Source organism: Mastigoproctus giganteus, chromosome 10, assembly GCF_048544385.1.
Source record: "Mastigoproctus giganteus isolate SK-2022 chromosome 10, ASM4854438v1, whole genome shotgun sequence".
Classification (NCBI taxonomy): Eukaryota; Metazoa; Arthropoda; class Arachnida; order Uropygi; family Thelyphonidae; genus Mastigoproctus; species Mastigoproctus giganteus.
In genome coordinates, this window is record NC_143584.1 from 4,125,987 (window position 1) to 4,142,648 (window position 16,662).

The following is a 16,662-nucleotide window of genomic DNA, read 5'->3' on the forward strand; positions in this document are numbered from 1 at the left end:
TTTTTTTTTTTTTTTAATGAAAATTCTAAGATATGAGGTATTAGAACCTATAGTACTTGGTACCATGCATGGGTTTGAGGTTGAGAAGATACTTATTGACGTTAGACCTGAATTTCTTTAAATTGTAATTTTAGGGAAATACGTATGAAGGCGGGTTGTTCCAGAAAACAGAAATTGAAGGAATAAATGAGGGAGAAGAAAAGTTGTTTGAGTTTGAAGTTGGACAGTAAAAGGATGCTGACTAGTTGTGGAAAGTGTTCAGACTAGTTTGGAAGAGGGAATCATAGAAGTCCATTCAGAAGAACAGTGCCCATGGTATTTATAGAAAAGGTGTGCAGCAGAAATAAATGTCTCTGACACAGAGTGGACAGACTTGTTACAGATGAGTCATTAATTAACCTAGCTGCCCTCATTTATATAGAATCTAGAAGCCTGAGAGAGGTTTTGGGGGGCACTGCCCAGATGTGGGAACAGTATCCTATGGTAGAGTGGATTTGCAATTTGTACAGAGTAAGTAGCTGTTTGGAAGAAAAGTAATGCTGAGAGTGAAAGAGAAAACCCAGTTTTTTAGATTCAGCAATATTTGTGATGTGCTTATGCCAAGAAATAGAAGTCAGGGTTATCCCTAATAGAAATATGTGATCTTGTCTAGAAATCTGAGTGTCATTGAAGATAAGAATAGGAGCAGAACAATCCTTTTTGCAAGATATAAGATGAGAAATTGACTTAAGTTATCTTTGCACCACTGGAGAATTCCCTGGAATTCAGTATTAGGGAATTGGTAGTAGATATTTGAGAAGTTGAAGAAGCTGTTTGTGCATTCAAGGTTTCTCAAACTGGAAGGTGGAATACACTGTGCTATCATCAGCAAAACAATGTATAGGATATCTGGTCAATGGAAGTAGGTCATTAATATACAAGAGGAAAAGTGGAGGGGGAAAACTGGATCTTGGGGAACACCTGCATTAGTGAAGTTAGAAGATAGAGCAATCTACCATCACCTGCAGAGATTGAGAGAGACCTGGATACCCAATTAAAAAAATAGTTGGCAAACCATAAGGTGCAACTGCTTAAGTTTTGCCAAACTTTTCCATTTAATTTTCCCACAGATGAGTAACAAGCTTTTATATCATTAGTGGATCAACCCTGACAGAATCTATACTGGTGATCATTGATCAGATGGAAGGTTTCCAGATAGTTTAGGGGTTGACAGTTAATAGATTTCTCTTTTACTTTAGAAAGAGTAGAAGTAGGTACATTGAAATGATAATTGGATGCGAGGGATTTGTCACCATTTTTAGGAACTGGCTGGATATAAGCAGATTTCCACGCAGAAGGGAAAACGGCAGTTGAATAAGAAAGTTTAAAAGATTACACATAAAACAGGAGTAAGCTCACGAGTACAGGTTTTGAGAACAAGTGGAGAAATACCATTAGGACCTGATGCTTTCTTGGCATTAAGACTGTCGTAATTGGATGGGAGTGATTTGTTACCCTTTTTATGAACTGGCTGAACATTTGCAAATTTCCAAGCAGAAGGGAAAATGCCAGTTCAATAAGAAAGTTTAAAAAGGTGACACAGAAAAGGATTAAGTAAGCTGAGGAGCACAAGTTTTGTGAACAAGTGGAGAAATAACAACAGGATCTGGCACTTTCTTGGCATCAAAAGTGTTCAAAATTTGTCTGACCTTTAGACAGAAGACCACAGGAAGGATTGAATGGAATGTACAGGAAATGATAGGAGGTGGTTTACCAAGGTCATCAATACACAAATTATAAGAAAAGTAGGATGCTAACAGGTCAGCTTTATCTTTGGCTGAAGTGACAGTAGAACCATCTGGTTTTGACAGAGGTGGAAAAGTTGCAGCCAGTAGCTTTGTCACCCCCAGGGGCTCATATCTGGTGAGTATGGGCTTGGCACATACCCAGGGTCCTGAGCTGGATATCATCATTCTTCTCTTTCTTGGTGATTCCCTTCTATTTCTGACCCCCCTTCCCCCATTCTCTCTCTCTCTCTCAGGGGTAACTCAATTTTTTTTTTTTTTTTTTGGCTGGTGCAGCAAAAGCCTCAGGCTTCCTTATTATTATGGCTAATAATAATAATAAGAGACCAGAATGCTTGACTACCATTTGGTCAAGAAGCATGTTTTCTACTCGTAACTTGCTCTATTCGTAGTATGTTTTCTATTTGTACCCCTGATTAATAACTGCTTTATAATTGTTGGTGTAGACAGAAAATTAGCCTGGAGGTTGGGTGCAATTTGATATGCAATAGGTTTAGGTAAAGGACGAGATTTTAAGTTGGAGTGCAGAATGAAGGATTTAATCCCTATAAGAATAATACCACTGACACAATCTGAGCATGTGTTATCATCAGAAGATTTCAAACTGCAATCCAATCGAAGAAAGAAATCTCGCAAATCATCCCATCCATTTTGCATTCTTGTAATGCCAAACAACACAATTGTGAGTGGATTGTATCACCCACCAGGTAATTACCTGCCCAGCGATGAGAGGCCATCTGGGTGGTGGTATCTGCTGAGAATAAGTAACATTAGTCTTATCTATTGGGGAAGTGTTGCTTATTCTAGTTAGTGCAATGACAGGAAACTCATTGTGAAGGCATTCACAATATGAGATGTAACAAACATGATGCAATTTCACCTGCTTTGGTGATTTACTACAAACTAAAATGATGCTTTGCATGAACTTATTCGTCTAGTTACTAGACTAGTATATTTCCTGTAGTCTAAAGCTTTCAACCCTAAACCCTTTTTAATATTTTACTATCTCATACCTTGCGGCATCTCTCATATTGTGGAGTTAAACTTCATAACTGGGTTGTGACTCGTATCACCTGGTACCTACCTGCCCACCATTGAGAGGCCAACAAGCTTTGAAACACTGCCGTCCATGTGGTAATAAGTAACATTAGTCTTTTTTATTGGGGAAGTGTTGCTTATTCGAGCTAGTGCAATAACAGGAAACTCATTGTGAAGGTGTTCACAATACGAGTGGTAACAAAAATGATGCCATTTCAGCTACTTCGGTGATTTACTCTGAACTAAAATATGTTTTGCACTAACTTATTCTTCTAGTAAATTTCCTGTAGCTGGAAGCTTTCAACCCTGAACTCTTTTTAGTACTTTAAAAAGTGTTATTATTTACACTTAAACATGTTTTCTTACTTATGGACGATCCTGTATTTTGTTCAAAGCTGTAAATACTAAGTTATTGATTATTATACAATCATGTTAAATTCTTATATTGTGCTCTATTTTTGCATAAAAACTAATATATATCACTGTAGTCACTGTAAATTATTCCAAACGGATAATCCTCATTGAAATCGAACTGACTGGTCTGTAGTTGATCATTTCACTTTTGAAGTGAAACTTCTTTAGGCTTGCTCCAGGCAGTTTTCACATGAGAGTAACTTGCATTCGTGGGTTGACAAAAATTAAAACGAAAATGGGACACAGCAAACTAAGCCATGAGTAAACACGTTACAGCTGCTTTGAACAGCCAACTATCATACTGAGCTGAATGCATCGGTTCTCGTCTGATCACCGAAGTTAAGCAGCATTAGGCCCAGTTAGTAATTGTTGGAATGGTGACCACTGAGGAATACCCAGTGCAGTTGACTTTTTGCCTTCCTTTTTAATATAGAAAAAGAATGGAAGAGAGGTAAGGTAATAAAGTGACCTTACCTCTCCATGACCCGAGTGACACGTGATCCAATCAGTACCTCTGCTGATTGCATCATGCTATTTTTGAAGTGAAACTTCTTTAGGTGAATCCCAGGCAGTTTCGCATGAGAGTAACTTGCATCTGTGGATTGACAAAAATTGCAACAAAATGATTCATTGCCCCCCCCCCCATTGTGCCATTCCATACCAGGCATGAGTTACTCGGCACCGTACATAGCAGCCACACATTATGCAATCAGTACCCCTACAGTATGGCTACAGTGTGACTTGCACAAGTGTTGCATTTATGTTTTAAATCACTATCTCAGCTTCTATCAGTTCGATTTTAAAAACCTCAATATTTTTTTCGTATTTGCTATTGTATTTCATAACAAATTTCAGTGGCAAAAAATTTATAATTCATCATGCCAAAGACTAATAGTGAGTGTTGTAAGGAATATAGAACATGTATACATGCAGTGTGACCACTAAAACCACCCACCTTCACTGAATACAGAGGAGAGATCTAAGCTATTTCGACAGCGGAATAAATTACAGCGTGCAATAAAGTTGAACAAAAAAAAAAAAAAATTGACGTTGGCTCCATGGAGCCAAAGGTGGATCCATGAATAATGTCATGTGAAATGAAAAAATACAATTTAAGTTTAATAAAATCAGTTTTATTTTATTTGGTATTTTCATTTACAATCAACAATAAAGGTTTGTGGTACTCAAGTACGGTACGTAGTTGAAACAATTCAAACTATTAACATTGCGATTGAAGACCAAGTCAATACGTGATTGATCACTCGCAATAGATTTTGCAACGTATGAGAGTTTAAATCGAATGTTGATTCTATTAAGTCGAGAAATGGAGCATTTTCAGGTTTCTTAATGTCAATGTTGAAATCACCCACTAAAATTATTGGGATCTTTTGAGAGTTGAATTTCCTTACAACTTTAGGTATGTGTCCAAACTTTGGCATATAAATTGCTAGATTGGATATTAAGAAAACTTTAATCTGCTCCAACATTGAATTAGGTGAGATGTAGAATGTTACAAGCAAAGTCTTCTGTCCATTTATTTCAACTTCAGCTGCACAAATGTCGCCACAATTATCTGTACCAGTCATTTGCCATAGCGAGTCTGCATCCACAGTAATGAGAATATGTGGCGTACATATTGTCGATTCGACTTTATTGTATATTTCAACAGATCGCGCAGAAGGTCTTTTGAATTGTGTGGGTCATTTGTCTGTGGGTCTTTAGTTTGCATTTGCCGACTTTGGTGCTTGCTTTTCAACATTAGATTTGTGATTTTGTTGAAATCTTTGAACACATTTAGTTAATGTAACTTTCAGCACTGTCACAACTTAACTAAATGAAACACAACTTCACTTCTCGACAAACGCGAAGTAACTGAATGAAGTAGTTACTTTAACGAGTTGCTCAATTCTCAAAAACTAAAAACACAATTTGAAATCTAGTTATATATATATCCTTGTAGAGCTCTCAAGGGCAACAATTTTGTTGCTTACTGTTTTTGTCTAACATTTATGGTTTTCAAGATATTGCGAAAACAAACTTGAAAATGCTTGAATTTTTCAACTCTCAATTTTGCATCGCTGTTACTCGGGAACCATAAGAGCTACATCAAAACTATTTATAGATGTAAAAACTATGTTTCCTACTGAAAAATTTTGTCGCTTACTGTTTATGTCTATCTATTATAGTTTAGAAGTTATTGAGAGTGAAAGTAAAGAAGGCGCAATGGCAAATGACCAAAATGTGAACTTTTTAGTTTTTTCGAGAAAAATGATATTAAATATCAAAATTTCTAATTTTTTCTTGCATATTCGTCGATGGCATTATATGCCTGACAAAATAAGTATAAATTGTTTATACTATTGTCTATCAGTTTCGGAGATATAACAGCAGTTAGATGTTTCACTTTTTGTGACAGCCTGAACGTCGTAAGTACCCCCAGCATAGACATTATTTACGTCAAAAGCCAGAGAAGCTAAGTCAAATGTCAGCCTGTAACAGCTGTCATAGCTCTCTCAAGAACAAAGTGATTCCGGCTATTTTGAAGTCAAATGGTTTTAAAATTGATTCATCACCTCCACCATTGTACTACTCCTTTCCAGGCACGAGTGACGCTACGCCATACGTAGCAGAAATTGCACGATGCAATCAGTGCCCGTACAGTACGGCCATGGTGTAACTCGCATGCGTATCATGGTGGTTAAATGGTGTTGGTGGGGGGTTGATGAATTGTTTTTAAAACCATTTAACTTCAATAGAGCCATAATCACTTTGTCGGAATTCAACATGCTGAAGACTAATAGTGAATGTTGTAAGGCGTATAGAGTAAGTATATATGCAACGTGACCACCAAAACCACTTCCATTGAGTACAAAGGAGCGATCTAAGCTGTTTTGACAGCAGAAGAAATTAGTGTGCAATGGAGTTGAACAAAGAAGCCAGAGAAGGTGCATCCACATCTTCAGAGCCTTACATCTCCCCAGAAATGTTAGAAGGAATTTGGAAGGAGTCGTCATGGAAGTTGATGCTGGAAATGAAAACGATGAGTCCTCGAAGCCCAGTTGTAAACGAAAAGCTAAGCCAAAACCGACGGTCAGAAGTACTCCAAATCGTCCAACACGTAGCGGGCATTTCAAAAGATTCTAAAGAATCCTTTGAAATGCCCGAAAATTCTAAAGAACCACTATGGGTGCTTGGCGTGCACACAATTTTTTTTGGAATAGGAGAAACATTTGCACATATTCAGTCTATAGGAACTTTACCTGAATATAAGGATGTTCTATAACATCCAAAAGATTGCTTACAGCTTTTATTGCTTCTTTTCATATAATTGGATAGATTCTGATAATAAAATTCTTGCATATCATAGTAGTCCAGTGTTTTTACTATGGCATGCAAGAATTTTATTTTATTTTTTTTTTTTTTTCAGCTTATTTTTGCATGTAGACTAGAAAATATTTGCAATTTCTGGCCTAGAAACTCTGATTTTGATTTTTTTTTTCCCTTCTGTCCTCATTTCCAAGAGATTCAAATCTCTGATGCAAACATTCAGATATTAAGTCCAGTATGATGTCAGTGGTTAAAAGTCCGGCTCCATAGGTTATTGAAAGATTAACTTGTAAGTTCTTTTTCAACCATGCTCTCAATTGCAGATTCTCCTCGTGATTTTGGAATTTTATTGCCTGTGAAAGAAAATCTTTTCCTTGCCAAACAAAATTATCATAGCATGTTCAAGGGGAGGGTTCAAAAAAGATTTGTATTCATCCAGAAGAAAGATGAAATTTGTTTGTTTGATGCCTTGAAATCTCTGTAGCAACCACACAATTTTTGGTTTTGCTCTTCCAATTCATTTTTTTGCTTTATAGCCCTGAAAGAAATTAAATGTATGGATAAAGTGGAATATAGATCAGTGATTCAGTTCCTCTATCTGCAAGGGAAAAAAACCCAAAATAATTCGTGAAGAAATGGTTGCTGTTTATGGAGGAGGCTGCCCAGGTTACAGTGTTGTTGTTGCACATTGGTATAAACTATTCAACCATAGAAGAACCTCAGTGCAGGAATAAATCCCAGGATGCTCAGCAACTGCTGTAACAGAAAAGTCTTGCTAAAATTGAGGCATTAATCCAGGAAGATCCCTATATTAGCATCAAAGGACTAGTTGCATAGCTCCAAATTAGTGTAGGGGTCTGTGGAGAACATTATCCATCAGTAAAGTGTCTGCTAGCTGGGTTTCTAGACTTCTGATCACTTACCAAAAGAAAAGGGGGTAGTGTGCACATGAAATGTTGTTGATATGTCTGGAAAAGCAAGAGGTGTTTTTGTTGTGGCTACTCACCATGGATGAAACTTGATTCCATTACTGTGATCCTGAAACTAAACAAATGTAAAAATAATGGAAGCATGAAGAATTACACCCTCCCCCAAATGGCAAAGTGCAACCAAGTGCTGGCAAGATTATACTGTCAGTTTTTTGGGATCAGCATGGTGTAATACTAACAGGATTACCTTCAAAAGGGCTGTACTGTGAAGGTGAAGCATTATTCCAACCTCCTCATAAAGCTACATGCTGCTATAAAATGAAAAAGACTGGGAAACCTGTCAAAAGGCATGCACCTGCTCCACAATAGTGCCCATGTACATTCCTCGCATGCTGCAGTTGAGGTGTGCCCACGAATGTGGGGTTGAAATACTTCCACATCCTGTTATTCTCCCAACCACGCACCCTCAGATTTCTTCCACTTTCTTTGTGGAAAATGAAGCTGCTTTGCTGGTGCTGATGATGAGGTAAACTGATTTAAGTTTTGTGGAAGATGAATTAAGTAAATAAACAAATAAATATATTTGTAATTTATTACATATGGCTTTTTTTTTTTTTTTGTTATAGAAATTACATTATTTCTCACCTTTTTTTTAAAACCGAAAAGTTTTGTTAAACTTCTCCATCGGACTCCTTCATCAGATGAAGATAATTCATAGGATTTGTCAAAGCTATATTTTGGAGATTTTGCAAATTCTCAAAATGCAGATTTTCAAGGTTGTCAGTTTCTAATATACATTGAAGTGCTATTAACTGAGAAACCATTCTGCAGTGCAGTATCTCTCTCTCTCAGTAAGAGAGATGTCTCATCATCATTACCACCTATGCCTGTAGGTAGTACTATGTATGGTTGCTTTCTTTATAGTTTACCGTGCAGTGTATTAAGTCAAAATGTAATGTAACGTAATGTAACTTTTAAAAGAAAGAGCAGAAATAATGAATTAAAAATAGATCATGGTTCTTAATGCAGATTTTACTGTAATACACCACTAAGTCATTAAGAAATGCAGTTCAAGGTTTAGGCCTAAATGGATGTCAGATTACCTAATGAGGCTTGTGGCAGGAAAGAGAAATGCATGGGACACATTATCAGGAGACACAAATGCCTATGGTAGATATAAGATAGTCTGTAATCAAGTCACAAAGGACATTAGGCAAGCAAAGACAGATTACGAGAAATCTTTGGCAAATAATGGAAAGAAAAACAGTAACGACTTCTTTACTTATGTAAACTCTAGGAGGAAGGGGATGAATCAGATTGGTCCACTTGACATGACGGTATGATTGTTGATGAACTTGCTGAGGTAGCTGACAAACTGAATGAGTATTTTTCATCTACATTCACACATGAGGAGCCAGAAGCTTATCAAACTCTGGCAGGGAGCTAAGTGATTTTGTAATAACTGAGAGCAAACTGGAGGAGAAATTGTTGAAATTGAACATAAGAAAGGCACCTGGGGTAGATGGGATCTATCCAGTTATATTAAAGGGAAGTAAGCAGACCCTTAGCCATAATTATGAAAGCTTCCTTGGACTCGGGGGTGGTCCCCATGGAATGGAGATGTGCAGATGTGTCCCCAATTCACAAAGGGTGGATCAAAAGGTGACACGAGTAATTACAGACTTGTTAGTCTAACTTCTGTTCCAGGAAAAATAATGCAGTCACTGGTTAAGGAAGCGATGCAGGATCATCTATATAAGACTGCAGTTATAGTTCAGAAGCATGGGTTCTGAACTATAACTCTGACAAATTTGAGTGGGTACTATGATGTGTAGGTGCCTCTGTGGGCAGGAGCAGCAGTGCATAGCACATGCTTCTTGATTAGACCGGGGTTCGAGCCCGTGACCACCAAATACGGAGGATGCGGAAAGGTCAGGGAATGACCACTGCATATCCCCTGGAGCAATATGGCCTTAGTTGCTAATGCTCCTAAAAATCAAATAACTACGATGTGGTCACAAATGAACTGGATGCAAAAAATAATTTTGATATACTTGTATTTTAGAAAAGCTCTTGATACTGTGGCACACGGAACACTACTGTACAAATTGGAGCAGTATGGCATTAAGGGCAAGCTGCTACAATGGATAAAAAGGTGGGAGAAGACAGAGTGGTTATCAATAGACACTGCTCTTCAAGAACTTATGTTATTAGTAGAGTCGCCCAGGGTTCGGTGTTGGGCCCATTGTTGTTTTCAGTATTTATCAGTGATATTGTGGAAGATATATCAGGTTTAATGTCTAAAGTTGCAGATGATACAAAGTTGGCAGGGTTGTTAATGACAGTAACAATAGTATGCAACTGCAATAGAATCTGGAAAAGTTCAGCAGATGGGCTGAGAGGTGGCAACTGAAGTTTAACATTGACAAGTGTAAAATACTGCATATGGGTAGCAGTAACCTCAGAGTAATGTAATGTATCAACTGGGTGGTAATACACTCAGGATAGTAGAGAATGAAAAGGACCTGGGGGTAATTGTGCAGTCAGATAAGAAGTTTTCTGAGCAGTGCAAAAAGGCTGCAAGAGTAAGGCAATGGTCAAGCCCCACCTTGAGTACTGTATACAGGTCTGGAGGCCTGATTTTAGGAAAGATGTAGAGCTGCTGGAACCGAGTACAGAGAAGAGCAACGAGATTGGTGAGTGGAACAAAGGGTTGGTGTTACTAGGAAAGGCTTAAGTTCTGCAAGTTGCAGCTTCTGGAGACTAGGCAGCTACGAGGTGATCTAATTGAGGTGTATAAGACCTTGATTGGATTGAGCAAGCTCAATGCTAATGGGATTCTTCCTCCTGCTCAGATTACTCACCTGAGGGGACATAAATTCAAGTTGAGGAGACAATTGTAGAATAGATGGGTGGAAATTTGCCTTTAGCCAGCAGGTGGTTGATAGCTAAAACAAACTTTAATCTGTTGTAGTGGGGCTCAGCAACTTAAATAAGTTGAAAGCAGAACTAGACAAACTTTTGGAGTGAATGGGTGGGTGAATTGGGAAGGTATTTTTTTTTTTTTTTTTTTTTTTTGGCTGGTGCTATATAAGCTTGCTTTTTTGCATCATAAAGGTCAGGAAAGGTCAGGGAATGACCACCTGCCTCTGCTAATGCTAAGGTCACATACAAAAGGTGACTGTAAAAAAGGGGGGGCTACCTTATACACCAAATATATGATTAAGTCCAATTTTTCAAGGCCAAATATAAAGGTTGACTTAACATGTAATATATGATAACAGTTGGCAACATTACATCAGAATGGTAATCGAGTTAAGTGGCAGTTATGAAAAAGAATCTCTTAAGTATCCTTTGAAGACGCTGGCTTAAGAACTTCAGCATATGTTGGGAGTGCAACACTTGTCCTGATCCAAAATAAACTGCATCCAAATTAAAGGGGGAAAAAATGCAGTGCCTACAAACACCTGTGGATAGTTTTTCCAACATTTAAGTTTTTTTTTTTTTTTCTGTGATTTTAAAATATGTTTAGGAGTTTTGAGCAAATGAAATATAATACAGAATGGACAACTTTGCTTGATTCATAATATCATTGCAATTTATTTAGTGTTATAACATTATTGTTATTATGCAAAATGCATTGTTATTATGTGAAGTTTATAACTGTGCTATTAACAAGAAAAACTTATTAATACATGCAAAAAGTATGTGCACATAAAATTAATAAATAAATAAAATCTTTGTTGTGCATGAACTTCCTTCAGAAATATCCCTGCATGGTTTGAAATATTCTTCACAGCATGTCTGGGCTTTTCATTCATGGCAGGTTAAAATCTGATGGCTCAGCAGTAATAAGTTGAAAGGAGAGGATATTTTGTATAAAATCAGCCAAAAGTAACTATTCATAACCAGTGCTGAATACAAAACCAGTAACATCCATTTAGTCTTTAGGGATTACAGTGACCTTAGTGTATTTTGCATTCGTGTACTTGATTGCTTTTTGGCATTCATCTTTTCTTTCTTTATTTATTTATTATTTTTTTTCATTTAACTTCGTTCTTTAAAGTATCTAAACAAAAATAATTATGAATTCTTTTTATTCAGACAGGAGAATAACATTTTCCATGTCATAGTATAAACCCTGGGGGCTCACATCTGGTAAGTATGGACTTGGCACACCCAGGGTCCTCAGCTGGATATCGTCATTCTTCTCTTTCTTGGTGATTCCCTTCTACTTTTGACTCTCTCTCTCTCTCACTCACTCACTCAGGGTTACTCGGGAACTTTTTTTTTTTTCCTGGTGCGGCATAAGCCTCAGGCTTCCTTGCATCATATGGATATTAATAATAATAATAATAATGATGACCAACTTTTTCACTTTATTTATAGTCTTTGTCAGCTTAGAATAATATTATGTTACTCAGAAATATTAACACAATTCATAACTTTCAATATGTTCACATTAAAAACTTTGCAACAATAGTTTCAAAAAACATTAAAACAAAAGAAGTCATGTAGGATGAACCTCCCCCCCCTCTCTCTCTCTTTCTGCAGAATTTTGCTAATTACTTTTTTTTATTATTAATTCATAGCATGCAATCATTTTTTTGCATTAATAAGAATTATGAACAGTATTCTGGGTTCTGTAGTGAGAGGCTCAATCACTCTATAAAAATAATAGCTGGAGTGTAATTATTTTTCATTTATGGCTTAAAATATTTGTTTAAATCAGTTTTATATTATAGGGTGAACAGCAAAATAGAAGAGAAGGAGAAGATGATGTACAGAAAGCTAAAGAGGAGGAATTCAGAAATAATATTCTTAGCCAGATTCTTTCACAGGAAGCTAGGGCAAGATGTAAGTACTAGAAAATGAATTTGTAATATTGGGAATTAACCCTAATTATATAAAAGATTGTAAAGGTAGTTGCTTGAAATTGCAAGATATTTGAGATTGCCACTGATAGTCATGTTAACTCTATTCAATAGGGATTTCTCTAATTTTTTTAATAGAGAAACTGTAAAAAAAATTACCTTTGTAAGTGCTACGAGAAAATGACCACCATGCCATCAGCAGCAAGTTAAATATGCATATGCTATATTTCATTATTAAGAAAAATGCCTTGGTGAATATGTTGAATATCATTAGACATGATACAAGAAAGCAAGCTTATATAGCACAGCCAAAAAAAAAAAAAAAAAAACCCTTCTCGTTTCACCCATCCACTCACTCCAAATGTTTGTCTAGTTCTACCTTGAATCTATATAAGCTGTCAACTTCTACAACGACAGATGGAAGTTTTTTTACAGCAATCAACCACCCACTGGCTAAAGACAAACTTCTGCACATCTATCCTACAACTGTCTTTCCTCAATTTGAATTTATGCCCTCTCAGGCAGTTATTATTGGCGATTATTATTTATTTATTATTATAGTACAGCCACTCCCCGTCTTACGTAATACTCGACTTACGGAAATTTGACTTTATTTAAATTTTTGGCGGCCGGTGCAAACTTAAAAAATCATCTAAACATATTTTGTATTCCGTAGGAATAAATGCAGGTATCGTGAAAATATTGTAATGTGAACCCAATAACAAATTGTGTTTTTTTTTTTTTTTTTTTGTAATTCATTCCCAGACCTCAGAAGTTGAAATTTTCGCCATATAACTAAGCTGTTTATCTCTTTATAATGGAAATTGCACTATGCTTACATCATTATCATATGTTCCGTTTTAAGAATCACTTTTGAATGCCACTGATATTTTTCTAAAACACATTTCTGGAGGTCATGACCATAAAACAATAAAAACAATTTGCACTTTCCAGTTTATTTGCTTTTTCTGTTAGTGGAATCTATTATAAACAGGTAGTAAACACGATCTTATTGCATTTGCGATAATATCGATAACTGGAATTCTGTGGCTATTTACGTTATGGTATTATGGTGAAATGTGTTCCCCTTCACTAAAATCTTCAATCATATAAAAAACAAATAAATTTGCAGAATCTTCTCTTCATTCCTATTTACTTATTAAAATGGTGAAGGGAAGGCAACCAATGGAAAGTGTAAGTGGTGGCAGGGCTAGGAAATGAAACAAAATTGATTTAGAAATGATGATTAAGAATTACGAAGCAGGACAAAGTTTGTCATCTATTGTACAGAATTAGGTCTTGCTGCTTCAACAATGAATACTATTTTAAGTGACAGTGCCTGTATAAAAGAAAATGTTGATCAGCGCATTTAAGATCAACAGTGATCATAAAACGGCATTCAGGTGCTGTATCGAAGATGGAAAAGCTATTAATAATATGAATGGAAAATCAGATTCAGAAGCAAGTGCCCCTGACTCCAATGGCCATTCAAGCAAAATCAAGAAGTATTTATGAAGATATTAAGGATAAGTTCGGTGAACCCCAAGCAACGGGTGGTTTAATAGGTTCAAGCATCGCACTGGTTTCCAAAACATTAAAATATGAGGTGGTCTCCAGTGCTGATTCTGCAGCTGCAGAGAAATTTTGTGATGTGTTGGAAAAAATTCCTTCAAAATCTTCACCTCCCTCAACTTCCGCAGCGGCGTGCTTATTAGCTGGAGAGTTAATTCTTGCAATGATGCTCAAAAGGTAAAACTTGCTGACATTGTTTGTCTCCTCTCTTTTTGAAATTTTTGTAATTTTGTTCACTTTTGTAATTTTTCCTGCATATGAGATTAAAAAATTGAACAAATAATTCTATTTACATTTTTGTCAAACATTTCTTTTTTGCTTCAATCAAATTTGTGAGTACTGCATAAGCATTTAGGGAAATTCCGACTTATGTAGAGTTCCGTGGAACGCAACCCTTACGTAATTCAGGGAGTGGCTGTACTTTTTCAAATAACTGATAATATTTTCAGATATCATCCAAATCTGTTATACACAATGAGTTTACAGGGTCAGTCACTATGATAATACAATCACTACTTCCAGATTGATTTGGTGTGCACTTAAGTCATTTAACATTCATCTTTCCTTCAAATATTTGTTTATCTAAATCTCCCCTTTCCAGTCCTTTCTATGTACCCATAATATCTTTTATTTTCTTCTCTTATCATTGATTTGTTACCCCATGTTTTTTTATTTTTATATTTCTTCATTTACATTATGATCTTCCCATTGCTATCATCTCTTTAGGTAGGCGCCTCCGTAGCCAGGTGGGAAGGAGCAGCAGTGCGTAGCACACGCTTCTTGATTAGACCGGGGTTCGAGCCCGTCACCACCAAATACGGAGGATGCGGAAAGGTTAAGGAATGACCGCCGCATATCCTGGAGCAATATGGCCTTAGTTGCTAATGCTCCTAAAAACCAAACAACAACAACAACAACATCTCTTTAGGTTTACTTATTTTTCTTAACTATCATTTCTAAAAGGTGCAATTTCTTACTGAGCTTTCAGCTCCGTGTGTTAAAATTGACTTAGAAACCATGTTATAAATAGCTAATTTTTCTTTTGCTCCAAATGAATTTGTTCAATGGACTTTCTGAACGTATTGCATCACTTAGTTTATTTTTTATTTCCATGTTTAATCTTTCTCTGTATTAACAGTTTAACTGCCTTAATGGTAAAGAAAAACATTGATTTGTGGGGCCACCAACTTTTTTTTTTATTATTATTATTACTGTGGTGCCTGACCATGTAGTTAACCACTCAGTAGTGAAAATGAAAAAAATAAACTCTTTTGAGACCCACTCCACGTGTTACAAGGCCCAATAGTAAAAAAAATATCACTGGCCATGAGATACATATTGCATGTTTCTTCATGTTTGTCTCATTCTTCATCTTTGTAAACCATGCTACATTTATGCAATTTGTTTTTACAGTTATATGAATTTGTGAAGTTGCGTGGTATAACATAAATAATAATTGTCTACCTATGAAGAAAATCTAATTGCAGTGAGGTAATATTTGCATTTCCTAGGCTTCTTGAAGTGCCCATTATGAATAGCCAGCAATAGTTGCAGGTCTATCCTTGATGAGCAACAAGGGAAATGTTTTGTTCTTCTGTGATAAATGTAAACCAAAAAAAAAAAAAAGTACAGTCAGTCCTCGTATAACACGTGTTTACACTACATGAATTCGATCATACACAATTTATAAATAGGGGAACGATATTGTATATAACATGAACCGAATTTGCTTATGCATGATTCGCCTTTGTTTACAAGAAATGGCAGTCCAATGTGGAATCACCCCAACTGAACGCAACACAATAGCAATGAAGAGAAGATTCTGAAAATGTATTTGTTTTTTATATCAGTGAAGGGGAAATGCATTTCACCATAATAACGTAAAAACCTATGCGATTCCAGCTATCGGTATTATCGCAAATGCAATTAGATCAAGTTTACTACCAGTCTATAACAGATTCCACTAGCAGAAATGCAACTGGAAATTGTTTTTATTGTTTTATGGTAGTAACCCCCAGAAATGTGGGGTTACTACCATAAAATGTGAGCTAGTGAGGTGTTAGTAGTGTGTCTCTGCCTTTACGGTGTTGTTTATTCAGTTGCTACATGCACGCAGCTTTGTTTGTGTATCAATTCAATTCCCTAAAAATGAGTAAAATACTTAAAAGGTGTGAAAAGGAAGCATCTTGGTGAAGACACTACAGATTCAGAGAGAAAAAGAAAAGCAATATCGATAAATAGAGGTGGACTGGGTCAAAAATTCTTACCCGGAAAAATTTGTAGTGGCCTCACACTAGAGTTTATGGCCAAAATCACACTGGCCTCCAGCCCACCGGGGTTTCCCCTGTAAGGCTTATGGCCAGTCTGCCTCTAGGATAGAGAAAAAATATGAAATTGTGAAACGCTTTGAGTGAAATGAAAGACCGTGTGATATTGCACGTGCTACAGGGCTAAATGAGGCAACACCAAGAATTAGAAAGAATGCAGAGAAAATAAAAAACTTTCATTGCAGGAACAACTCAAAGTGTAATTAAAATCCATTAGATCAAGAGATAAAGAATTGGAAGAGATGGAATGGCTGTCATCTGTTTGGATGGAAAATCAAGCAAAAAACAAGTTTGCTTACAATAGAAGCAAAAGCATTAGCAATATTTTATTACGTAATAGTCGTAATAAAATACGTATTTTATTACGATTATAATGTGTTATAAGGGTGCAAGAATA

The 16,662-nt window shown here is 36.3% G+C and overlaps 1 protein-coding gene across 1 annotated transcript in view; it reads left to right on the forward strand.

Annotated features, from left to right (window-relative positions):
* PDCD-5 (programmed cell death 5) overlaps positions 1 to 16,662 on the forward strand; it is a 44,949-nt gene that overhangs the window by 1,566 nt on the left and 26,721 nt on the right. The window contains exon 2 of the mRNA XM_090382846.1: positions 12,238 to 12,349. Within this exon, the coding sequence (XP_090238972.1) occupies positions 12,238 to 12,349 (112 nt within the window). The remainder of the gene's footprint in view (positions 1 to 12,237; positions 12,350 to 16,662) is intronic.